We start from the raw sequence: 25,695 nt of genomic DNA on the forward strand, positions 1-25,695 counted from the left end.
GGAGCTCATGTCCCCATGCTCACAGCCAGTGTACTCACTGGGGGTGGGGGTTGTTTGTTGCTGTTTTAAAAATAACATCAGAGGTTCAGGGCTTTGAAAGTGCCAAACAGAATTAATTTGCCGTGATGAGTCACTAAATAGAGAAGGGGTGGTGTTCAGTGGGGTGATGTCTCTGGAAGAATTGTGGTCTGCAGTGTTGCCTGCCCAGGAGAATCTGGGTGGGGACCGCATGTCTGTGTGGCTCCGATGCAGTCTGTGTTTGACCTTGCCCTCCCTCCTTACCTGCAAGGCCCGGGAATGAGGCTGGGCGGGAGCATGATGGAGGTGAAGTATTCTTAACTAGCCCCGTGCGCCTGGTATTGACTGGAACCCAAGGGCCAGTGTCAGTTGCTCCCGTGTGTTCTTTGCAGTTGTTTCTTTTTTTGGCATCTGGCTCAGGGGAGAGCCCCTAGGGGAAGGCATGAAGGTCTTTGCTCCAGGAAACTCAGCTCCTCCATCCTTCTGCCTTTACTATATGAATTTGTCTATCTCCATCTCAGATAAGTCGAATACTATCAGAGCTGGGAGGGACACCAGAGATCATTCTGTTCACTCTCTCATGTAGAGATGGACAAAGTGAGACCCAGAGAGAGGAAATGACTTGCCCAGTCCCACGTGGCTAGCAAGTGACAGATAGGGGCAAGATTGTAGGTCTCTGACTTCTAGTCCAGAGCTGATTCCACCAGAAACATCCCTGACAAACTCAATCACTCTTTCTCCATTTAGATGAAGAGAATGGGTCTGGATTTAAATGTTACTAAGTACAACCACAACCATTCTAGCAACCTGCCAAATCTGTTTCCAAATCTTTCTTTAGAGAATTTTTGTTTTGGCTGCCACTCCCAGTAGACTCTTCCTTCCACCCCCACTCCCATCACCATCCCCTGTTGCCAGATATCGCATCAGCACACCTGGTACGGGCTTGCTGGTTGGGGAGATATGGTGAGGGCTTTCATAGGAAGATACTAATTAGTGGAAGAGTTATGGTCAGAGGTCATGGTTTGGCTGCCTTGCAGAAGCTGGTCATGGTGGCCTTTGGAGCACTCCTGCTGACTGTTAAAAACTTTAGACAAATTAAACTTAACAGAGTTTAATTGAGCAAAGCATGATTAGCAAACTGGGCATTCCCCCAGAACCAGAATAGTTTCAGATGATTCTGGGTTGCCACATGGTTGAATAACATTTATGGACAGAAAAAGGAATATGACATACACATAATGGAAGTGAGATACAGAAACAGCTGGATTGGTTAGGTTTTGATGTTCGCCCTCCGTGAACAAGGGCCACCTGTGATTGGCCAAAACTCGGCTGCTGTGATTGGCTGAAACTTGGCTACTTTTTACAAGAATCAGTTTGCACATCGAGTTGGGTTACAGCTCACTGTGTATGTAGAATCCTTTACACTGCACTTAAAATATATAAGGAGACAGCTTTAGGCTAAACTTCATTTAACATGTCCCAGGCCAAGTGTACAGTGGGAGGAGGGGCCTGGACAGCTATGGGAAGTGGCATGCGGCATAAGTGTGGGACACATGAAGCTTTGTGTCTTATTTGTCAGGCTTACTGGAAGTGTCCAACACCTGGAATGGACTCCTTCCCTTACGTGTTACAAACCGTTCACATCCAGCCCCTGACATTTCAACCCTGCCTGCTCGTTAGAGTCACCCAAGGAGCTATTGAAAATCCTGATGTCCTGGTCACACCCAGACTAATTTTACTAGAATCTCTGGCATCAGTGGTTTTTAAAGTTCCCCAGGTGATTCTAATGTGCACCCAAGGTTGGGAACCACTGCTGTAGGCCAGTGTTCAGGCCATCAGCCTACCCTTGAGAGATTCCGTCCAAGTGTTTTCCCTTGAACTTACTGTTTACATTAAAAGGAAGAATGCAAACAACAACAGCAAGTCATCTGGGTATTGTAGACTGACAGGCAGGACTCCCACTGTCCTCTCCGGGCTTATCTATTGCATCACCCTCCACCCACCCCACCCAGAGAGACTGTCAAGGTGGAGGGTAGAGTTCTGACAGAAGATGGAAAAAGAGGTCATAGGCAGCTCAGGGACAACAAGAATATGGTCTCATGGCCATCAGCAAGGCCTCCTTTGTAATGAGCTGCCGGTGGAGTGGAGGTGAAGGCTGGGCAAACAGGATTGCTGGAGCAAGGCTGGCGGGAGCCAGGACTGGCCAGCAGAGGGCACAGAGCAGGTCAGGACCTGGGAGGAAGAAGGGCTCTCCCAAAGAGCAAGAGAGCACTCCACCTTCCTGTGGAATGGGAGCCCGGAGGTAAACAAGGGAGTGGCAGGTTATGGATGAGAACCCAGTTGTCCTGATATCATTTAATGACCTTTTATTTGTATCTGTGTACATAGGTTCCAAAACTATTGTTCGAAGTACATGGTTTCTTTTGCTGAGAAGGGATTCAGCAGCAAGGAGAAGGCTAAAGCCCTATTAGGCTTCCCTGGATGTTGAAGGGGCACAACACAGACTTAAGGGCCTAGCAGTGCTGACACACAAAGGGGCACTGGTTTGGCCAAACTCCCACAGCTGGGAAGTGAAGGCTGGAACTGCAGCCTTATTCTTCAGAAAGGTTCCAGTATAGCAATAGAAAACATTCCTTTGCTTATCATTCATGCATTTTAAAAAGCATGCTTGAGTAGAAAAAATATGCAGCTCTTTGGAGAGTTTGACTCTCCAAAGGCTGCCCTGGTCCACGCCCCAGGGATCAGGTCCTAGACACAGTATATGGGACGCTGGCAGTCTGGCAACATGGCACCCTGCAAGCAGTATTTAGTCTTTGTTTATCAGTATGTTCCTAGTGGTGTTTAGGAGAAAATAATTTTCCATTTATAAAAGTTGCATACTTCTTTTTCAATTTGGAGTAAGAATCTGATTCGGCATTAAGATGTGATTTACAATAACAGATTCACCAGTAATTCCTTTCTAGGGGCCAAAGTCCAAGTTGTAAAGAAAAGCATGGAGCAAAGTGTTTCCCACATTTTAGCAGTTCCTGTTCTCTTTTAGTAGTTCTTGTTTAGTAGTAGTGTTCTTTTGTGAATTTCCCCAAAATTTTTGAGGAGGCTTATTAGGGAGTTTACATTTTAGATGAAGTATTAATTTCCAGTAACTAGCTTTCCCCGATGTAGAATGCATCACAGAAATGCTCAAAAAGGTCTCCAGGCCGTGTTTCCACTGGGGGAACCATCTACTACCCCAGGCCGAGTGTGACGGGTTAAAGGCTGGCCAGTTAGTTGGAGAAAGGTGCTGCACACCTGAGCAGGTCCCATGTTTTGACTTAGTTCGTCGTCGCACCCTATATATTGGCACACCGGGCAGCTGCCCGTGTCCTGCCCTCCTTCCGGTGGCTCGGCTTCTACCATGTAGGAAATAGCCACATCCCCTTGTGGATCCAACCGAACCCAGCCCTCTGCTCTAGGAAGCGTGTACGCGAACAGGGAGCACCAACCTGCCCTCGCACCCCATTCTCTGTAGGGTTCCAGGAGCGGATTGCAAACCCACCAGGAAAATGAGTGACGAGGCGGTCCCCGAGGCTGCCTCCCCGCCGCCCCCGCAGGGGCAGCATTATTTTGACCGCTTCTCTGAGGACGACCCCGAGTACATGCGCCTCCGCAACCGCGCCGCGGACCTGCGGCAGGACTTCAACCTGATGGAGCAGAAGAAGCGCGTCACCATGATCCTGCAGAGCCCGGTGAGTGGTCGGCCCCGCCCGGATGGGGACGGCAGGGGCAGCGCTGACTCTTCGGGGCGAACCTAAGATGAACAACTTCTCTTCCCCTTGCTCGGGTCGGTAGCGCTTTAAGCCCGCTTTAAGTGTTGGCGTCTCCCCTTGGTCACGGGTGGATGGCAGAGCCCGGTGTGTGAGCAGGCGGTTTGGATCGGTGGTGGGGAAGGCGAGACTGAGAGACAGGAGCCCCCCTCAGTTTCCTGCCCTTCCTGGGCCTCAGGTTCCAGCCTTTACCTCCCTCCTCCCCAAAGCTCTAACGACGAAGAGACAGAGCCTTGTAAGCTGGGCGCCAGCAGGGGGCGCCACGTGGGAGGCTTGGGGCTCCCTTTGCGGAACCACAAAGTGAAAACGATCTGTGCGGGCAGATCAGGCCTTGACGTGCATGGGGTGGGGGTGAGGGGCCTGGAAACCCCAGGAGGCGGGGAGAGTGGCCAGTTAGTTGGAGAAAGGTGCTGCACAACTGAGCAGGTTCCATGTTTTGACTTAGTTCGTCGTCACACCCTATAGATTGGGTATAAAAGCAGAACTGAATGGAGACGTGCTCCACCCATAGGCGATATGGGACGGCGTAGGGGGAGGGAGGGCAAGGCAGGATCACCCGCGATCCCGCCAGACGGGGGTCATGTGGTCCCTGCCTGGCGTGGCCACAGAGCTCGTCCTTGAGGCATGCTGTGCCTTGAGAAGGCCAGAGTATGGGCCTAGAGGACCACTGAAGAAGGAGGGTGATGCAGCCCTTGGGTCGGGGCACGGAGAGCAGTGTGGAGGGAGGCAAGGGGTGTCTGGGAGCACAGAGCTTGGGGGTTCTCAGGAAGCAGTGCATGATCCCAAGGGTTAGGAAGCCCAGGGACAGAGCTGGCATCTCCCGGTATTTGCCAGGATGGGCTCAGGAGGGTGGGCCCAGCTCTGTCTCAACACCTCCTGCCCCCTGGGGAGCCAGGGCCTGTGGGTGGGCTGTGGCGACCCTGGCTGAGAGCACACCAAGCAAGGCCGAGGGTATGGGCCTGAGATCTTGGCAGCCTTGTGCTGGGGAGCCTGGGAGAATACGGCAGGTGCTAAAAGCATTGGGGTGAGGTGCCCTGGGAAAACCCCCAGAGTGTGACTAGGACGGGCCGCAGGGGGGTAGGAAAGGGCAGAGTTAGACAGCACCAGCCCAGATTTTGGGGTGTCATGCAGAGACTGGAGGGGATCCTGCTGCCTTCTGTCCTTTTATAGGTTGGCCAACACCTAAGCAGCTCCCTGTTTCCTCCTGAGTGTTTCCCACTGCTGTCTAGGGCGCAGGATGCCTTGCTTTTGGCCTGGTGATCTGAAAAGCCAGGCTCAGAGTCGGACATTAGAAGTGAAAGTGACCTCAGAGGTCATCAAATCCTTCTGCCCGTCCTCCTCCCTTTCATTAAGCACATGAAGCAACTGAGGCCCAGAAGAACCATAGGCATGGCTAATGGAGAGGGAGGGTGGAACACTTCTTCATTCAGTTCTGCCTTAAAAATGTCCTTAATTACTCAAGTGAAGTCCTACCCTGTCTGATGGGGCAGGAGGAGCCTTGGCCATCTCGTAGACCCAGGAAGGATCTGGAATCTGGATTACTGCCTACAGGGCAGGGGAACACAGGATCCATTCCAGCGTCTCCTTGTCACCTCCCCAACAGCGATCTGGGGAGGCTCCCGAGGCCCCAGGGGAATTGCCAGCGTTTCCTGGGGCCAGGGGTCCTGAGCATGGCCCTGGCCCAGCTGGTCCGGGGCGAGGAAGGGTGGGCACTTGGAAGAGCTCATTATTCAGCAGCTGGCCTGAGGGGCCCCCATCTCCCTTGGGAGAGGCTGTAGGGGGACCAGCACCTCGGGGCCTGCTTCAGTCTTTCAGGGAGGAGCTAGAAGGCCTCATCCAGGAGCAGATGAAGAAGGGGAACAACTCCTCCAACATCTGGGCCCTGCGGCAGATTGCGGACTTCATGGCCAGCACCTCTCACGCAGTCTTCCCAACATCTTCCATGAGTACGTGGTGTCTGGGGAGCTGCCAGGAGCAGAGGTGGAGGGGTGGGGTGGGGAAGAGAGGAGGGAGCATGAGAAGCGGCTGGTTGCCAGGCTGCGGAGCAGTGGCACAGTCGCATCATCGGGCCTTGGGGAGCCCAGCAGCAGCCAGAGGGGTACCTAGCTCTGTGAATTAAAGATCGCAGAATTATTCCTGATGCCAGGAAAGGGAGGAGCGGAGGTGACTTCAGGGGATTGAAGGAGGCCATTGAAGCTATTGTTCCCATGCCCATGAGACAGGCCAACCTGACTCCATAGATGAGGGCTGAGAGGAGCCAGGGCTATGCATGAACCACCTTCCTGGGCTATGAAACTCTGCCCACAACCTTTAAAAAACGGGCATTGAAAATATGCTCGCCTCAACAAGATTAATACAGGATTTGGTTGAAAATTAGGAAAATAATCTTAAAACCCAGAAATTAATATTATCAATATTTTGGTGTACATATATCCTTCTAGCCCTTTTTTCCTAACATATATAGATTATGCAAACAAAATGTAATCACATTATACATATAATTTAAATAATTTAACATATCTTGACTAACTTTTCACATAAAATATGGTTCTACAATATAATTTTTGGCAGATATGTGCTATTTAATCAATTTCCCATTATGGGACTTTTAGATAGTTTCCAACATTTTGCTATTAATAACAACAGTGCAATAAACATCCTTGTAAATAAATCTGACATTATATCCATGACTATTTCCTTAAGATAAATTACTAGAATTGCTGGATTGAAGTATATTGCACATTTTAAAGACTTGAATGCATAATGGCAAATTATATCCTTTCTTCGTCCTGGAGAAAGAAAGATGCATCCAATTGTAAGAGAGGGCTCATTTCCTCTACCCCGATCGATTGTACATATTACCATTTGTTTCATCCTCCTGATTTGGTAGGCAATAAATACTTTATTTGTGTTTTAATGGGTATTTATCTGATTACTAATAAGGTTAGATACATTATGTATTTTTATATACGTATTGGGCATGATTTTCTTTTTGTTGTAGGTTGCCTGTTTACATCCTTTGCCTATTTTCCTATTAGTGTATTCTTACAGATTTTCCAATCTTTATAAACCAAGGCTATTTCCCTATTATCTGTCCAATACATTGCAGTTTTTTCCAGTTTCTTCTCTGCCTTTTAATTTTGTTCATGGTGTTTTTGTCTTGTAGAATTCTTTAATTTCAAGTAGTTGAATCCATTGTAATTTTCCTTTGTGTGTCAATCTTTCTCAACTGTTTGTACAAGTTTATTCCTTAAAATAACTTTAGAATTATTTTGCTAACTTCCTCATCTACTTAAAAAAATTTTTTACTTTTGGCATTTTGATTGGGATTACATGAAATGAATAAATTGATTTGGTGAAGAATTTATGATTTTATATTAGAATGTTAGCTCCACAGGAAAAATGTATGTTTGGTTCACTGCTATATCCTAGAATAGTGTCCTGGATTTAGAACAGTATCTGGCCCATGGTACGTGCTTAAAAATATTTGCATGAGTGCTCCAAGCATGGTGGTTCACACTTGGAATTCCAGCGCTTTGGGATGCCGAGGCTGGAGGGTTGCTTGAGGCCAGGAGTTTGAGAACAGCCTGGGCAACATAGCAAGACCCCATCTCTACCAAAAAATGCAAAAAAATTAGCTGGGCATGGTGGCCTGTGCCTGTAGTACTAGCTACTCCAGAGGCTGAGGTGGGAGGATCGCTTGAGCCCAGAAGTTTGAGGTTACATTGAGCTATGATCACACCACTCCACTCCAGCCTGGGTGACAGAATAAGACCCTGTCTCAAAAAAAAAGGAAAAAAATTTTCATGAATGAATTTTAAATCTTTTCAGAAATGAGGTATGTCTCCTATTCATTCAATTTTGTTTCTGGTTATATCTCTCATTTAAGTTAAATTGTTGGACATATATATTTAAACTAGCCCTTTATTAAACTCTTATTTAAATTCCAATATCTTCTCAGTTAATTCTCTTGGGTTTTATATATAGAAAAGTCACATAATCTGCAAATAATGGTCATTTTTCTTCCTTTATTCCAACATTTATCCTTTGGTTTATTTTTCCAGTTTTCTGATTACATCTGTTAGAACTTTCAGAACAATGTTTAATAATAGATTAGAGAATAATCATCCTTGTCTCGTTTCTGACTTTAATGGAAATTGTTTTACCACAGGAGTTTGAGATAATTATTCTTTATCATGTTGAGGAAATATCTTTTTATTGTAGTTCACTATGGGTTTTTCTCAGAAATGGATGTTGAATTTTATAAAATGCATTCTGGGCATTTGTTGATTTTTCTTTCCTTGAACAATTGACGTGATGAGTTATAGTAATAGATTTCTGAGTATTGAACTCTTTTTTTCATTACTGAAACAAATCATTCCTGGTCTTGATGCAGTCTTTTAAAAATACTCTTCTGGATTTGATTTGCTAGAATTTCATTAAGGATTTTTGTATTGATATTCACACATGAGATTGGTCAGCAGTTCACTTTTTGGGCAGTGTTCACCTATCATTGGTATTAGGCTGTAATCTCATAAAATGAATCAGGGTAATTCCATCCTTTTTTTTTTTTTTTTTTTGCCCTGTTAGAGTTTAAGGAAGAGAAGAAGTATCTGTTGCCTGAAGATTAATTCTTCACTTACAAAACCACCTAGATCTGGAACATTTTAGGTATTTTGGGTTTTTTTTTTCTCAATTGCTCCTAGAGTTTTCTAAATTTACTTTGCTGCATCTTGAGTAAATTGTGGTCATGTATTTTGTATAAAATAATCCATTTTCACGGAGCTTTTCAAAATTATTAGCCTGATTAGAGTATTCTTTTGATCATTTAAACTTTCTGCTGTGGATGAGATGACATCTATTCTCATTCCTAGTGCTGGGTATTTCCACTTTCTCTATATTGACTAGTCCAAGTATTTGTTTATTCATAGATCTTGTCACATAAGCCAATTCTTGTATTTACTTATTGGTTCTGCTATTCTTCCTGTTTCCTAATTTATTAGTTTTGTTTTTATATTCATTAATACTTTTCCATGACTTTTATTTGGTTTATTTTGTTCTTTATTTTTTTCTAGAATAGAATAAATGGATTTATTTTCATATTTAATTCAATAATGAAGACATTTAAGGCTATAATTTTTTTCTCTGAGTATGTGTTTGGCCTTACCCCATGAATTTGACATATAGCACTTATTTTATTTTTCATTTCTAAATAGCTTGCAGTTGCTGTTTTGACTTTATTGTTATTCTTAGAGCTGAGAGTGTGTTTTCTCCTTTCCAAGTGGTTGAATGCTTATTCTTTTAAAAGATTTATTAGTAACATTGGATTTTATTGCATTATGTTTAGAAAATATGGATTATTTAATTTCTGTTTTGGAGATTTATTGAGGTATTCTTTGTGGCATAATAATATTGTTTAAAAATAATATATGGGTATAGACTATCTCTAGGGAATATTATTTAATCTACATTTTCATTTTTATTTGATTTTGTGATAAATGAGAGTTGTATTGTCTCCCATTTTATTTGATTTCTGTTCATTTCTCATTATATTTATGGTAGTTTTTGCTTTATATATCTCGATGAAATATAATTCAGAGCATGAGCATTCTTTATAGCTATAGCTTCATTATGGATTGTACCTTTAATCCATATAAAATGACCTACAAAATAGCTCCTTTGTCCAAGAGAATATTGCTTTCCCTGACTTCTACTTTGATGATAATATGATGACCTTTTTTTTTTTGCTTATTATTTTTGAGACAGGATCTTGCTCTGTTGCTCGGGATGGTGTGCAATGGCACAATCATAGCTCATTGCAATCTCAGACTCCTGGGCTCAGGTGATCCTTTGGCCTCAGCCTCCCAAGTAGGTGGGACTATAGGCTTTCACCACCATGCCCGGTTAATTTTTTTAATTTTTGTGGAGTTAGGGGTCTCACTGTGTTGCCCAGTCTGGTCTTGGACTCCTGGCCTCAAGTGATCCTCTCACCTCAACTTCCTAAAGTGCTAGGATTACAGGCATGAGCCACCATGCCTGGTTATTTTTTGTTTATATTTGTCTGATATACTTTTGATCTTTTATTTTTACCTATTTTGGGTTACATTAGTGTTTTTTGGTTTTGTTTTTTATAAACCTCCTATAGCATTGTCTTCTAGCATTCTGTGGCAATAACAGAGAAATCTGAGAGAGCCTATGTTTTGTTCCTTTGTAGGTAACCAATTTTTTTTTTCTAAATGTTTGTGGATTTTTTTTCCTGTCCTTGTGTTTCAGAAATGTTGCCAGGAAGCGTCTAAGTGTAGGTATTTGGTTTTTTTAAATGAACTTTTCCTGCCTTTAATGCAGTGAGTCCTTACAACTTGCATACACAGGTCTTTGTTTCAGTTCAGAAAACTTTTCTTTTATTATATCAATACTGATTATATGCTGGCTCTCTGGTCTTTGTCTCCCTTATCTGTCATATTCTCTACCCTCATTTTCATGTCTTTGTCTTCATACTCTTCCTTTCAAGAGAGGAATAGGGCTGACTAGCATTCCCATTGCCTCGTCAATCAGCATCTGGCAGGAAGACAGATAGATGCCTGATAATCTACTTAGTACACATCCAGGTTATCTGAGTCAGAGGACATGGAGAGGGGAAGTTTCAAGTATCACAAGTTCAAGCCCAGATAGATTATTTTCTGTCTAGCTCTATTTGCCTAGGAATTTTGGGCTTTTGGCATTAGTGTGCCCTTCAATCTTAGCTTTCAGGGGGGTTAATGAGTTTTCATCCCTTTCTATGTTTTCTTAGGTACTTTTGAATCAATGGCTCAGTTAGATCAGATTTGGCATTTGACATTTTGGCAAATGTGGCATTCAGCCATTCTAATGCTCATGAGGCCAATTACAATAAGCATTTTTTAACTTCTTGTATCATTATTATTTTATTTTGCTTATTTTTAAATTGATACATAATAATTGCACATATTTATGGGGTACATGTGACACATGTACATTTGATACACACATACAATGTGTAATCATCAAATCATGGTAATTGGGATATCCATCACCTCATTTCTTTATGTTGGGCACATTGCAAATCTCTTAGCTATTTTGAAATATACCATAGCTATAGTTGCTAACTATAGTTGCCCTACTATGCTATTGAACACTAGAACTTATTCCTTCTATCTGACCGTATCTTTGTACTGATTAACCAGCCTCTCTTTATCCCCCCCTCTTAAGACTTAGAGCAGGGGATCAGAAACTGCCGTTGAGCCCTGGTGTTTTCCTCCCACCTCTCAGTCCTGTGGGTGGAGTCCTTGCATAGCGGAAGCTCTGTAGGGTGGGGCAAGGGGACTCTCTTTGATACAGGACAAAGAGGTGTGATGGAGTAATTTCTTGTCGGGGGAGCCCATGGAGAGAAGGAAGGGACCCCGACTGGCTAATTTGAATTAGAAATCCTTGACTTTGGAGTTTTGTTATTGTTCTTGCCTGTTTAACTAGGCCTTTGGACTACCCCTGTCCCTGTTAACTGGGCTTACTGGATGCATGCCCTGGAGGTAGGTGTATCACCTCTGGTGGGCACAGGCCCTTTGGGTGCATTTCCCTGACGTGGGGTGACTCAAGGTGTGCTCTGCTTGCTGGATGTTGTCCCAACAGCAGCCAGTCCTCCGTCACGTTTGTAGATCATCTTATCATTTCAACTAATGGCAAATCTGATACAGGACGTACATCACATTGTGTAGCAGTGAGGTTTACAGAGGTGGTGAAAGCTTACAAAGAACATTCTAATCCATTAAAGGTTTCAGTGGGGAGCTAGGAGAGGCAGCATCAGGCGGCTCCCAGCCAAACATCATTTTAAACCAGAATCTTTTCCTATTGATTCTTTTATTGGTGCCTAGACGCTGACTAATCCAGCGCCGGGGCTCAGATGCCCTGTTCTGCCTTCCTGAGGCACGTAGGCAGTGGTAATCACGGTTAGCCAAATAGACTGACTGTCAACTCCTAGACCCTTTGGGTGCCCTGAGGACAAGACTATCAACCCCTCCAGGCCCATTTCCAAATCCCTGCCACATGTCCGCAGAACTATCACATAAGAACACATCCCTGCATGTCCGGAGAGGAGCAGACGTGGCCTGCACAAGGCCTCCAGCCCTTCAGCCAACCGCAGCCAGGCTGACTTCTGGGCATTGATGACTCGTCAGAAGAAGTTAAGGAATTTACCTCTGGCTGACTTGGTTTTCTGTTTGCCCTATTTCCAAATCACAGAAAAAGTTTTATTACATGATATAGTTAAAACAACATGATAATGGCAGGTCTAATGATTAGTAACTTCTTCATTAAAACCAGCTGATGAAGTAGACCTGAATTTCCACTCAGGAATAATTTACTCTTGCTTTTATTCAATGTCTGTCTTTAGGGTTTATGGTAAGCATGGCATTCCAAGTTCCCTTCCTTTTGTAGCCTTGAGTCTTGCCATGATTTGCGACCAAAAGCAATGCCAAGCTTATCCAAATGAGCAGAGGACTTTTTTGGGCATAAATATCCATTCTGTGGACTTTGCCCCCCTGGGTAAGGGTGAAAGAGGTTTAATTCTCCGCCTGGGGAAGTCCTTGTGCAGTTGTGGTGCCAGTGAGGATTTAGTGAGGCCTGGGGCAAGGAAGGGGTGGGCGGACGGGAGCCCTACCCTGAGTGCTGCACTGTCCCCTCCCCGTCTCTGCAGACTTCTCCCTGATGACGCCCATCAATGACCTCCACACAGCCGACTCCCTGGCCCTAGCCAAGGGGGAGCGGCTCATGCGGTGCAAGATCAGCAGCGTCTACCGACTCCTGGACCTCTATGGCTGGGCCCAGCTGAGTGACACCTATGTCACGGTGAGGAGAGCACCCAGGACTGGGGTGGGGCACTGCGTGTGGTCCCACAAAATCCAGAGGAAAACGCCTCACCCTCAGCGTGGCTGTGGCACTGCTGGTGGCCTTTGACCAAAATGCAGAGCCCTTCCTAGGTTTCTAACCACGGTGGTCACTGAATAGACAACCTGCCCAGTGCGCACTTCTTTGGGTGGGGACCAGGAACTCCTGGATCCCATATCTAGGGCCACCCTTGCCCACTGTGAGATTCCTTTTGTAGTTCCATTTCCCTGGCTCCAAATAAAGGCCATGTCCTCTTCATCTCTCATGGTTCAGGGGGAGAGAGAAGGGTTCCCTGGGGGAAGACTTGGATCCAGAAGATCCAGGGGAAGAAAGGATTCAAGCACAGTGTCCTTGGAAATGTCCCCTCTCCCTCCTTGCCCCTGAGAGCGTGTGTGTTTTTTGCAGTTGAGAGTCAGCAAGGAGCAGGACCACTTCCTGATTAGCCCCAAGGGAGTGTCTTGCAGTGAAGTCACAGCATCCAGCCTGGTGAGTACAGCCCGCGTCCCGCTGCCCACTCCTTACTGAAATGACAGCGCCCCTTCTGCTCCTACAGTGATAGGTCATCTCCAGATTGGCCACTGTTGTCCCGTGGAGCTCATAATCTGGTGGGACGGAGAAGACAGTGGAACAAACTGAGTGCCCAGAGCATGATGTGACCAAGAGACGAGATGCGAGGCGCAGTAGGAGGGAAGGGAGTGGAGATGGGCCTGGAGTCTCCCACAAGACTCATGGGGTGACCAAGCCTGGGATCGGACCATCAAGGTTGGGAGTGGGGGCCTCCTGGATGGGGGATACATTAGAACAAGAACCAAAGCAACGTGAGATTCGTCTAGTGCTGGTGCCGTTAGAGGTGGCTTCTGGGTCTCTTTTCAGTGCCGCTCCTTTTAGATGAGGTAGGAAGACACTTGCAGATGTTGCCTTAGTTCAGGAAAGATTTCTGGGTAGGAGGAGGAAAACAGTAGAAAGGACGGTTTTCTAGCCCAATCCTTCTCAGATGTGGGGGTGGTGGCTGCTTTGCTGTGTGCCCGTGAGAGGTGGATGTCACCTTGAGGGCCTTGGCCCAGCCTGAGATGTGCTCGGGTGTAGAGTTCAGCTGCTCATTCAAAGTCCAAGTTGGCAAAGTCACAGAATATCTGGGCAGGGCAGGACCTTGATGATGGCCAAGGCCACTTTTTAGGCAGAAGGGGACACTGGTGCCCAGAGAGGGTGACTTGCACCCAAAGGCACCCAAAGAGGTGATGGTTAAGTCTGAACTGGGACCAAAGAGACAAGAACAGCACCAGCTCTGTCTGGTCAGGGGAGAGAGGTGAGGTAATCAGTGATTAAAACTCAGAGTGGGCTGGGCGCAGTGGCTTCCCTCTGTAATCCCAGCACTTTGGGATGCTGAGGTGGAAGGATTGCTCGAGGCCAGGAGTTTGGGGCCAGCCTGCGCAACATAGCAAGACTTTGTCTCTACAAAAAAAAAAAAAAAAAGAAAGAAAGAAAAATCAGCTGGGCATGGTGGCGCGTGCCTGTAGTCCTAGCTACTCAGGGGGCTGAAGCAGGAGGATCCCTTGAGCCCATTCGAGGCTGCAGTGAGCTATGATTGCGCTACTACACTGAACCCTGGGCATCAGAGCACGACCCTGTCTCAAAAACAAACACAAAACTCAGAGTGAAGAGTGCTCCAATAGAGCTGAAGGAAGCTTCAGGAACCTGGAAAAGGGGCACCTGGCCCCACTAGGAGCCATAGGAGGTGGAGGGGTGAGGGAGGAGACTGTTAGTTGAAACCATGGTGCAGGAGTGGAGCCCTCGTGAGCCATCAGAATGAGCAGACTGAGACCATGGTGGCAGGGAGAAGATTGATGGAGGTGACTGGAGGTGACTCATGTCCTCAGGAGCACAGCATGCACCAGGCCCACATGCATGCAAGGTCCCTGTGCATCTCGGAGGACAGGCAAGTGGTCAAGTCCGGCTCAAGTATTCAGTGTCTGGAGGTGAGTCTGGTAAGGGGATAGGGACCAGATGATAAGTGGCACAGAAGGCCTTATTACAGCATTTGGCTTTCTGCTGCTGGACACAGAGAGCCACTGAAGTGTTGTAAGCATGTGAATGATGTGAGCAGGTTTCTGTCCTAGAAATATCACTGTGACACCTGTGTGGAGCCCAACCAGTTGGGGCTTTTACAGTAAGCTGGGAAGGAAATTCTGGGCCTGCAAGCTTAGTGGGCCTGGTGATCAGTTGGGTTGGGAACCGGGATTGAGTTTAAGGAGCTGGTGGGGTGTTCAGGAGATGTTAATTGGCATTTGGTTATCCTAGGTTCAGAAGAACTGTAGGCCAGAGATACAGGTTGGAGAGTCATGGGCATGAGATGTTTATGGACTGTGTGTAGACCTCGGCTGCTGTGTATGGTTGGGTAGCTTCCACACTGCACAAGGGAGCCCGCCTTATGAGGAAGAGAGGAGAAAGGAGAATTCATCCTGTGCTCCACTCACTCTGTCCTAGCACTGGGCTGCTTGTTTCAGTCTGCACAATAGCAACATCCCCATACCAAGCCCTGTGTCCCTGGGGCTGTCCTCAAGAGGGCACCTGCTTTGTCATTTGTACAAAGGCACCAAATGGGATGGTAGTTGTTTTATTACGCTGTGGAGGTTATTGAGTGACAACAGATCATTCATCTAATGATGAGACTGAAAAAATACATGAGCTCAGAGAGAGATCATTTGAGAGAGCTGCACACCCGAGGAAGTAGGGGAGCTGGGCTGCAGGCAAACCAGAGGCCCACACGGAGGTAGGAGAGCTGCTGCCACCTCCAGGGCCCAGGCCACTCTGAGTCATGTTCATTCTGTGAAATTCACTTAGAATGGAATGTTGTAAGAGGGAATTTGTTGAACATCTTACTGATGCTTCTGCTTAAGCAAATGATGTCAGAAGCACATCACTCCCCCCACATCAGATCTGTCTCCTTCCTTTGGTCCCCATCTTGTCTGCCTGAGCTTTCTAGAACTGGGACGGTGGGCAACTTGAGGAACTGCCCTGTGGGCTACATTGAGGATGGCATGGGTGCTTCGGTGTTCAGGGCCAAAGTTTTAGTGAGTTTCAGCAACTATAATCTAGCTTGTTAATGTCCAGGGACCAACTGTAGTCAGTAAGTCAGGTTAACGACCGGCTGCAGGGAGATGGCACTCAAGGGACCGGGGTGTGTTCAGTAAGAGAGTGTTACGAGGAGCTGGTTACAGGATTTGAGTTTGTGTTAGCTGATTTGGGAGGGAGTTCTCAATTTACCTTGAATTGCACACTGCCAGGACACAGGGGAAATTCTCTGATGGCATAGTCTACTAATTTTTATCCAGGCGGGGGAGGGGAGGGAGTGAGGCTCAAGCTGTCACTGGTAAGAAGCAGCAGTCTCTCTCCTTAGCCACGAGAGGGGGTGTTGGTCATTTCTGTGCTTGCACAGTGTTGTTTTTGTCTGTGCTTAGACATGATTAAGGAGTGGTCATTTGTCTTGTTGTATCACAGTCACAAAGTGACCTTCTCTGATGTTGATATTCTGTAAAATTGCTTATGTTAAGTAGGGAACACAATGGCCAGCCACCGACTCTCTCTCAAATGTGCTCACACACACGTGCACACGCATGTGTGTGATATTTTTAGCCATTATACCTACGAGCCCCATGGAGTCAAATGCAGGTTATAAAACCAGTAACTACTTTCCACTTTAAGATCTAGTTTTTGAGTAATTGGAAAATGGGTGTTCATTATACTATCTCTTTATGTATGATTTTTTAAATCTCAAAAAAAAAGGGGGGGCTTAGTTAGAGGTTACATTCTCTGGGAAGGCCTTTCTGATTCTCATATTCTGTTGGAATTAAAGATTCCTTCTATCTGCTTCTAGAGAATTCTGTGCATAACTCTCTTCGGGCACTTTGCCACTCAGAGTGTGTTGTGTGCACCAGGATCACTTGGGAACGTGTTAGAAATGCAGACTCCCAGGCCCCAGGCTTAGCCTACACGTCAGAATCTGCATTTTGACAGGATTTCCAGGTGGCTCATGTGCACAGTAAAGTAGGAGAAACTCTGCTCTAGCATTTTTCCTGCTGAATTGTAGTCCTCCATGTCCTCCATGAGACTGTGCACTCACTGAGGGCAGGAACCAGGTCGTTTTCCCCCAACACCAAGCCCAGCCGTTGCTCATGGTGTCTGGGATGAGCGGACACAGGTGGACGCCACATGCAGGGCCCACGGCCGGGAGATGAGTGGGGGACCTCGGCCACCCTGTTGCTGTAAGCCCCTCTTCTTCCCTGCCCAGATCAAGGTGAATATCCTAGGAGAGGTGGTGGAGAAGGGCAGCAGCTGCTTCCCGGTGGACACCACGGGCTTCTGCCTGCACTCGGCCATCTACGCAGCCAGACCCGACGTGCGCTGCATCATCCACCTGCACACGCCGGCCACCGCAGCGGTGAGTGCGCTTCTTTCCAGCTGCCTGAGGAAGGACAGAAGCCACTGGAGGTAGTAGCAATCTCATCATTTAAAACAGTTCTGGAAAGATTCTGGCACTCAGGCCAAGGTAAGGAGAGAGAGCTTCCAATGTGGAAACCCTCAGCCTCTCCGGCTTTCTAACTACTGAAGTCTCAGTGTAAGGTAAAGACATGGAATCTCCATTCCACCATATCCCTGACCCTACTACACACAAACTGGGACCACTGACCTAGGGGGCAGCTCAGGTCAGTCCAGTTGGACCAGGGGGTGGTGCCTGCCCCCACGCAGACCAGGCTCTGGTGAAGAGATATCTTGCCAGAGGATAACAAGATGGTAGGAACCTGGACTGTGCCCACTTTCAGCCCAGGGTAGGCTGAGAGCTGGGGACAGAGCCAGCAAAATGGGGAGAGAGTAGAAGGAATAACCTCAAGGAGCAGGTTGTCCCCCAAGGAGCTGGTCATTTCTCCATGTGTGCCTAAGACCTTGTCACTTGGAAAGACAGCAGACAGTTCTGGACATTCCCCCAACCCTTGCCCCATCCTACTGACCCCCAGGCCACACACCTACAGGGACAGATAGGACTTGTCACCAGCATGTTTCTTTCTTAGCAAAGCACACTGGCTCTGAGCATTCAGACCCTCCGGAATCTGGACTAAGAGGCAATGATGTGTTTGTGCCGAATGTGCATCTCTGCAGAGCCCAGGGCTGAGTCGGGGCAGGATGAGTGAGGGAGGGCAAGGGCTCCTCCAAACTTCTCCATGCCCCTTGCTTTTAAGAAAAAGTGTGGGTAGGGGTTATACCCTGTGTTTTAACCCCGGTCCCTGCACTTGTATTGCCCCAGAGCCATAAAATGGGACTTCTCAGTGGGTCTCCCCATCAGGACTCATGGCCATTTCTGCACTGAAATCAAGGCTGAGGGTCTCCAGCCTCTCCCCAGGGACCTGGACTCTGCTTCACCCCAGCCTGGTGCAAACTCCACCACACCCTGCCTCTTCCCTGGGGGCTACACCCAGGGGCGGCAATAGCTGTCAAGTATGCTCTTCCCAGTAATCCTAAAAGGTGACATATTGACATGGCTGCTGTGAAACTGTGCTGGAAGGACATTAGAGCAAGCAGCGTGAAAGCAGACCCGAGCCAAGGCCTTTTTCAAGTGCCCGTTCCCCACCCTCACTGGCCCCTGGCGTAGAGCTGGACCGTGCTGCTCTGAGGAAAGGGCAGGTGTGCCGTGCATGGCTGGGGGAGCTGCGGGTGCTAACCGTGCCATTGTCTCGCTAAGGTGTCAGCCATGAAGTGGGGCCTCCTGCCCGTCTCCCACAATGCCCTGCTGGTGGGGGACATGGCCTATTACGACTTCAATGGGGAAATGGAGCAGGAAGCCGATCGGATCAACCTGCAGAAGTGCCTTGGACCCACCTGCAAGGTTAGCCCAGCTCTTCTGGGAAGGTGCTCTGGAGTGGCATTGTCAAAGCCAACGTCACAGAAGTGATATATGTTCATTGCAGAATGTTTAGAGGTTACAGATACAAATAAATAAATAAATAAATAAAAATTTAAAAAAAAAAGAAAATGAAGAAGAAGAAGAAAAGAAACATCTATCACATTACTCTGAGATTTTGATTTTATAATACCCCAAATATATTCACATACATTTACAAAAGTAGAATCATAAAATAAGTTCTCCTTTTTTCCCCTTAGTAATATATAGTAAACCCCTTTGTATGTTATTGGTAAATGTTTTCCCTATCACCATTCTAAATTATTAGATTCTATTTCATTGTGTGAATGGCTGTGACACTGTTTACCTGAACATTCCTCTATGGACATTAGAAGGGCTTTATTTTTTTTTCCCTGAATTTTCTCTTAATATAAGTAACACTGTGATGAAAATCCCTTCAGCTAAATCTTTGTGCTTGAGATGATTTTAGAATAAATTCCTAGGGATGCACATTTTCGAGCTCTCACTTCCTATTGCCAAATCCCCCCCACAAAGTTTGTTCACTCTCCACCCCACATCTAGTACATGAGACTTCCCTGCAGTCTCCCCAAACTTGACTGTTACCACTTTTATTTGTTTTGCTGACTTGCTAGAGAAAAACTGAATCTCATGATTGCTTGGCTTAGATCTAAAGCCCTATTTTACAACAGCACATTATTGGGGTGGTCGGGTCAGCATGGAAGAGCTTCGGAACCAAGCCTGGGCTGATGGGCGCTTGCTGCCGTCCTGGCAAGTAATGCACTGCCTGGGTCTTTCCCCATCTGAGTCCCCGTCTTCCCACCTCTAATGTGGGCGAGAAAACCCGCCACCCTCTCCTGACATCCTGCAAAGTGTCATTTGCAGTGCTGGGAGAGGGAGGAGACGTTCACATCTATGAAGTGCTACAGGAATTTGAGAGATGGGGTATTTGCGTTATCTTTTGTGGGCCACAGTCATCATCTCTTTCCATTTCTCTGGCACTTGAGAGAGAAAAACATCAGCTGTTTTACACAAGAGAGAATGTGATGTGTATGTAGAGTAACCAGGCCTCAAGCCCCAAGTCTGCAAGGACAGATATGACACATGGATCTGTGTCCCAGCTCCCAGGCAGGTGTCATCGGGTTTCAGAGAGTTCTTGAGGGTAAAACCAACCAAGAAAAGTTTCTGGCAGGGAAGATGCACTTGGACGTTGGGGACTCATGCTCTTGGTACAAATTCATTTTTGGTTCTCCACCCTGCCTGCTGCCCCGCCGACTCAGAAACATTGTACCCATGTGAGAAGTGCAGGGTTAGTTCAGGTGCTGCCCTTAAGTAGCTGGGAGACTTTCAATGTCTTTAGGCTTCTGTTTCCTCATCTGCAAAACCAGTGAGTTAGGTTAGAAGGTCACTGTCGCCTCTTTCACTGTGAGGTCTTAGAGCTGGCAGGGCCTCACTGAGTTTATGGAGCAGAAACCTGAGGCCCAGAGAGGGGATGTGACTCACCTGTTTCTGCAGAGCCACCTCCTTGGGTTTTGACTCCCAAGTCGACTACGTCAAAGGGGCAAGAGATTGCTTCTGAGGTGGGACCATTGTACTGGGCATCAGATAATTTCATTCACTCTTTTAAAAATATAGGGTCTTGCTATGTCTCTCTGGCTGGACTAGAACTCCCAGGCTCAAGAAATCCACCTGCCTCAGCCTCCCAAGTAGCTGGGACTACAGGCTCATGCCACCATGCCTGGCAATACTTTCATTCACCTTAACATACACACCAGTTTTTCAAACTTCTAAGTTTCCAAGGCCTAAAGACCCAGGCATTGCCCAAAGAATTTGACCAAGCTATTTAGTCTCAGTTTTAAAATGCCTTTTCAAATTCTTAGGGTTAAAACCACAAGTGGGGTAGCATTGGGTTTTTGATTAGAGAAAATGAACAGGGAGTTGAAGGAGGGGCCCCGGGACTGGGTGTGGAAATCGATCTAAATAAAATGAAAAACCTCTCTCTCTTAACTAAAGTTTAGAAGGCCTAATGTTTTAATTGGCATTTGCTTCTCTGTAGATCCTGGTGCTAAGAAACCACGGAGTGGTTGCTCTAGGCGACACCGTCGAGGAGGCGTTTTATAAGGTCTTCCACCTGCAGGCTGCATGTGAGATACAGGTGAGCAAGTTCCTCTGGGAAGCAGGCCCAGGAGTGGGCTCCGACAGGGGCCTGTGTGCAAAGGCAGTGAGCCCACTGGCTGTGATTCAGGGAGTCCTTGGAGCCTAGACTTCTAAAGGCCTTGCCCAATTTCTCTGCCTTGGCACCATCTTAACCTTCTAAAGTTTCACACTTAAAATTAGTTCTGTGGCTTTTAAAAACTTATCATCACTGTCTAGCATCCAACAGTCACTCTTGGGGGTCAGCGCCCAGGATGGGGAGCTGCCTGGGCTCATCAGCTGGATGGCGGGAGAAACTGTGATCGGGCACATAAAAGTTCTTACCGTGCACGTGCTTCATCTGGGATGTACCTGCTGCACAGACGTTTTCTTTGTTTTGGGGTGCACAAAGGCCAGGAACATGGTCAGGGCCAGAAAGAAGTGGGGAGCAGGCCAATGGGGCACTGACAGGGCAGCTTGAGCAGCCAGGGCAACCCCAGGGTGAGGTCCAGGGAGCCAGCCACGGAGTCCCCTGACTGGTGAGGGATGGGGAGACAGCCAGTGATCACAGAACCCCTAGAGGAGTTGGTGGAGAAGCAGTAGGAAAACAGACAAATGTGTAGTTTTATAGACAAGGTGGTGGTGGCCACGCCAGGCACACACCGTTCACTGTGGCAGGCTGGCCTGGGTGAGCAGGGCCTTGCGCGCCCCGGAAAGGCTTGTTAACCAGGCTGCTGGGCCCCATCACCCCGCTCTGGGCTGTGCGCCTGTGGGTAGGGGACTTGCCCTCCTCGATCCTTGATCCCTCAACTATAGTTGTGGGGCCTCGTGGGTCACTGTGGGGACAGGACAATGACCAGACAAGGAGAGGTGTTGTGATGGTGCTTTTAGGACTCAACTCACGGAAGGGGAGGCTGGTTGCTCCTGGGTGAGTCAGCTCTTTGCAGGCCCTTTGGTGTCTGCCCTCTCCTGGCCGGCCTGGGCACAGCAGCGCCCGGAGGAAGAACTGCCCTTCTCTTGGAGTCACTCTGGGAAGAATGACATCGTCCCAGAAGCCTCACTAGTGAAGGCTCCACAGTGGTACCCTTCAGTAGTTCTGTTTTGTCTGTCAAAAGAAAGCTGGAGGACCCTCCAATAGTTTTTAAAGGAACATGTTGAGAGGATAGTTCTAAGGGTAAAGATGAAGAAGTGACAGAGGAAGTGGTCAGAACAGGGTGACATGGGGAAGGTGGACCCAGGACCCAGGGTCCACCTGTGAAGTGGTGGCCTCTCTGTCCAGCCAAGGATGCTGGCCTTGAGCTCCGACCACTGACTGGTGCAAGAATGTGGTGGAGCCTCTGGTATAAAGGGAAGCCACTGTCCCTTCCCCGCACCTGAACTCTTAAGATCTCCGCATCTTCCTTCCGGAGAAGAGGCTCCATGAGAAAATAGCTCATGTGGAAACCTCATCTCTTTGCAAAGACAGCCCAGCCCTACAAATGGATGGCGAGAGATGCCCATGGGTCCCCCCACAAAGGGAAGTGCGTTTCTCCCAGGATCCAGACCCCCAGAATGGTCACTGCAATTTAACCAAAGGCAGAATGGCCATCTGCAGTCAAAGGGCAGAGCTGCCGGCCACTGTCCCTGACAGCCCCCAGCTGCTGTCGCTTTCTTCTCAGGACTGGTGTGATGAGACCCTTTTATAGTACCTCAGGCGATCCAGACAGATAACCCTGGAAAAGCTCCAGTGACATTTTTTTTCAGCTGGTGGAGCAGAGAGGCTTCTAGAGGGAGGAATGGAGCTAGAAGATGTGGAAGAAAAACAGGAGAGATTAGACCAGAGGCGTGGGTGGATCAGGACGTGACAGAGCCCAGGTAGCAGCAGTCTGAGGTGCTGTCTGGACTGCAGCCCTGGTCAGATCATTTCGGGTGGAGTGGCCAGCGAGGAAGCTCTGTTTCCACCATGGGCCTAGTTTTCTCTCTCGGTGACCTTGGCACACAAGCAAACCTGACTGTAGTCATGTTGGTGGCTCAAGGCAGAGAGCCTATTCGGTTCTCCTGGGGATGGTGTTCTCTTTGCTCCCCATCAATTTGGGGTTCCGGGAAACTGGGTCATCCCCAGCGGAGAGAGGCAGGTCCTCGCTCTCCTGACAGGCAGATGGGAAGGAGCTCAGGCAGTTCTTCTCCATCTGCTGCCCATCACCATGGAAACCAGGGGAGGAAGAGGGAGGTAGGAGGAGGCAGCTCTCGCAAGGTTGTGGGCAGTTCTCTTGCTCTCGCCTTCTCCATTAATGACCGGTCCTGGGGGATGTTGCTTCTCAGAATCCATTCATCAGAAACATTCGTAAGGCACTCCCTGTGTGCCAGATGCGATTCTAAGTGCTTAACTGTTACCTTAATGCACCTCATGAAGTAGGTACTGCTATTTTCAGGAAACTGAGGCACAGAGATGGCAAGTAGCTGCCCAAAGTCACACAGTAAGTGGCAGAGCAGGATTCAAACCCAGCAGCCTGGCACCCAGGTCTGTGCCCTAAAACACTACCATGTGCTGCCTGCAGCTGGACACGTGCCTGGGATGAGAAGGGCGTGGAAATGTCTGCTTCCTCCTCTTCACAGGGCGATGGGGGTCACTGGGGAAGGCTGCCCGGCTAGCCTCTGAGAAGTTCACAGGGGCATTTGTCAACGCTGATGAATTTGACACACTCCAGGGTCTGTCCCCGCCCTCCTGGGCTCACAGACCTGTATTTGTCAGCAGGCTAAATTAGATCGTTTCATTTTCAGTAAAAAATAACTGTCACAAACACTGAAACACTGAAAGTTTATGTAATTGGAGCAGTTCCCCCACAATAAGCAGGATTACCTGGGATATGAAATGTTGCTCAGAATGTCAATGTAATGATGTGCAGTGCACACACCTGGCCCACTACCTAGGCTTCTCCAAAGCCACCTTCTCGCTCTGGCTTTTCCGGGAAGCCAGACCATGGCCAATTACACCTGAGTGGTGGATACATGGGGGTAAATAGAACACACTGAGAGATAAGCATGGAATTGGAAAAGGGAATTTGTTAGGTTAATGAATGTTTTTTAGAATCGTTGTAAAATCACCTGCTGTATACACGTACCTCCTAATACTCAAAGCCTTCAGCCACCTGCATCATCCCCTCCCCAGGGGACAAATGCTCTAAGTCTCTGGGTAGAAGCCATCTAACCCCTGCACATCTGGCCCCCCAGATGTGCACCGTCTGCCAACCGTGCACCGTCAACATTTGATCTATCTCCTTTTCTGCGTTTCCTTGACTGAGTAACCCGGTCGTGGAGGACGCATTCTTCCTTGAGACCTATTAATCCATCCCGTTAGGTTATGCCCAGTTTTCATTGGCTTAGAAGCCAGCCTATTTCTTTCAAGGGACTTTAAAAAGAATAGATAGGAGATATTTCAAACATACAGAAAAATACAGAGAATAACATAATAGACATCCATACCCACCACTCAGATGGAACAAATATTCACAGCCTTTTTGCTCCAAATTTTTTTGTTTTGAAGAAATAAAATGTTACAAACAAGAATTGAAGTTCCCTTTGGAGCCCTTTCCAGTCTCATCCTGTCTCCCTCCCCAGAAATAATCACAATTCTAAGTTGGTCTGTATCCCAGGCAACACCCCAGTCCTATTGTTTTATTCCTAAGGTTTAACACTTGCTATTTCCTTCTTCTCTATAGCCTGTGAGAACCAACATCAGGAAAGACACTACTAATACCTTTTTCTTGGAAACAGGTGCATGACCAACAGCTTTGGGTGGCTTTTCCCCAGTTTCCCAGACATTGCTGATGTCTAAGTTCTCCTCTGTGGCCGCCCCCCCGCCCCGCCCCCCGTCCCATTACGTACAGGAGTGAAGGTAAGTGCAGGGTGCCCGTGTGCACGTGGGCTGAGAGCTCTCTGCTCTCTGCTGCAGGTGTCGGCTCTGTCCAGTGCTGGGGGAGTGGAGAACCTCATCCTCTTGGAGCAGGAGAAGCACCGGCCCCACGAGGTGGGCTCTGTGCAGTGGGCGGGGAGCACCTTCGGGCCCATGCAGAAGAGCCGGCTGGGGGAGCACGAGTTTGAGGCCCTCATGAGGATGCTGGACAACCTGGTGAGTCCCCTGCCATTGCCCTCTGGAGCCGGGCAGTACAAGGCATTGGGTGGGCACGAAAAACTGCCAGCATCACAGTTAAGGTGTTAAAGCCTTGCTGATTGGCAATTTGATTTAGAATTTGTGGTCATTCTAATAGTAGCTGAGTTTTCTTAAAAATGGCCATTGCTACCCCCACTAAGTGCTGCGGCTGTCATCACATCTGCAGAGTGTTGTCTATAAGAAGCAGTAATCCAGTAAAAATCAGAACACGGCTCCCCTTACACTGGGGCTTAGCTGACACCTCCCATGTAGTTAGTTCTGCCTTTCTTTCTACTTTTATGACTTAAATGCAGAAAGCACATAATACTAATTTCCTTATTCCTAAGCAGCTGCTTTATAACAATATCCTATTGTAACGAATGAATGAATGAGTCAATCATGTCAGGAATTAAACTGGTATGTGTATAGGAGTGGGCTGGTTCTTTAAAGGATACAGAAAGTTTTAAGACATGCTTCCTTCTTGGAGGGGTTAACAATTTAGTAAATAATGTGGGATATAAACAGGCAACAATTGAAGAACAAGAGGAAAGCATATGCAATGAGGAACTAATTGCAGCAAGAGACTATAACTTCTTAGATGCTCAGAAAAGCTGAAGAGGAAACCTGTCTTCACAACATTTCTGTCTGATTCGTTTTCCCCACCCTCACTGCTACTGCCTTGGATTGTCTTTATCATGCCAAAGTCATTGCAATAATTAATACTTTTCTCCCTGCCTTAAGTTCCTTCAAACGATCTCCACCTTTTTACCAGGCTCATCGTGAGGGTCACTTTGTAATGACGA

At 47.5% G+C, this 25,695-nt stretch overlaps 1 protein-coding gene across 4 annotated transcripts in view; it reads left to right on the forward strand.

The window, feature by feature from the left end:
• The window catches only part of ADD2 (adducin 2), a 101,025-nt gene that overhangs the window by 58,008 nt on the left and 17,322 nt on the right, over positions 1-25,695 (forward strand). For 2 of the 4 annotated variants that reach the window (XM_069494284.1, XM_069494283.1), the window contains 8 exons: positions 3,527-3,743; positions 5,629-5,767; positions 12,529-12,680; positions 13,125-13,205; positions 17,008-17,157; positions 18,454-18,597; positions 20,687-20,785; positions 24,695-24,871. In XM_069494284.1, coding sequence (XP_069350385.1) covers positions 3,561-3,743; positions 5,629-5,767; positions 12,529-12,680; positions 13,125-13,205; positions 17,008-17,157; positions 18,454-18,597; positions 20,687-20,785; positions 24,695-24,871 — 1,125 coding nt within the window. In that variant the 5' untranslated portion in view covers positions 3,527-3,560. Of the gene's footprint in view, positions 1-3,526; positions 3,744-5,628; positions 5,768-12,528; positions 12,681-13,124; positions 13,206-17,007; positions 17,158-18,453; positions 18,598-20,686; positions 20,786-24,694; positions 24,872-25,695 lie in introns of those variants that run through there. The other 2 variants (XM_069494281.1, XM_069494282.1) reach the window with 1 other exon arrangement.

The sequence above is a fragment of the Eulemur rufifrons genome, chromosome 19, assembly GCF_041146395.1.
Source record: "Eulemur rufifrons isolate Redbay chromosome 19, OSU_ERuf_1, whole genome shotgun sequence".
Classification (NCBI taxonomy): Eukaryota; Metazoa; Chordata; class Mammalia; order Primates; family Lemuridae; genus Eulemur; species Eulemur rufifrons.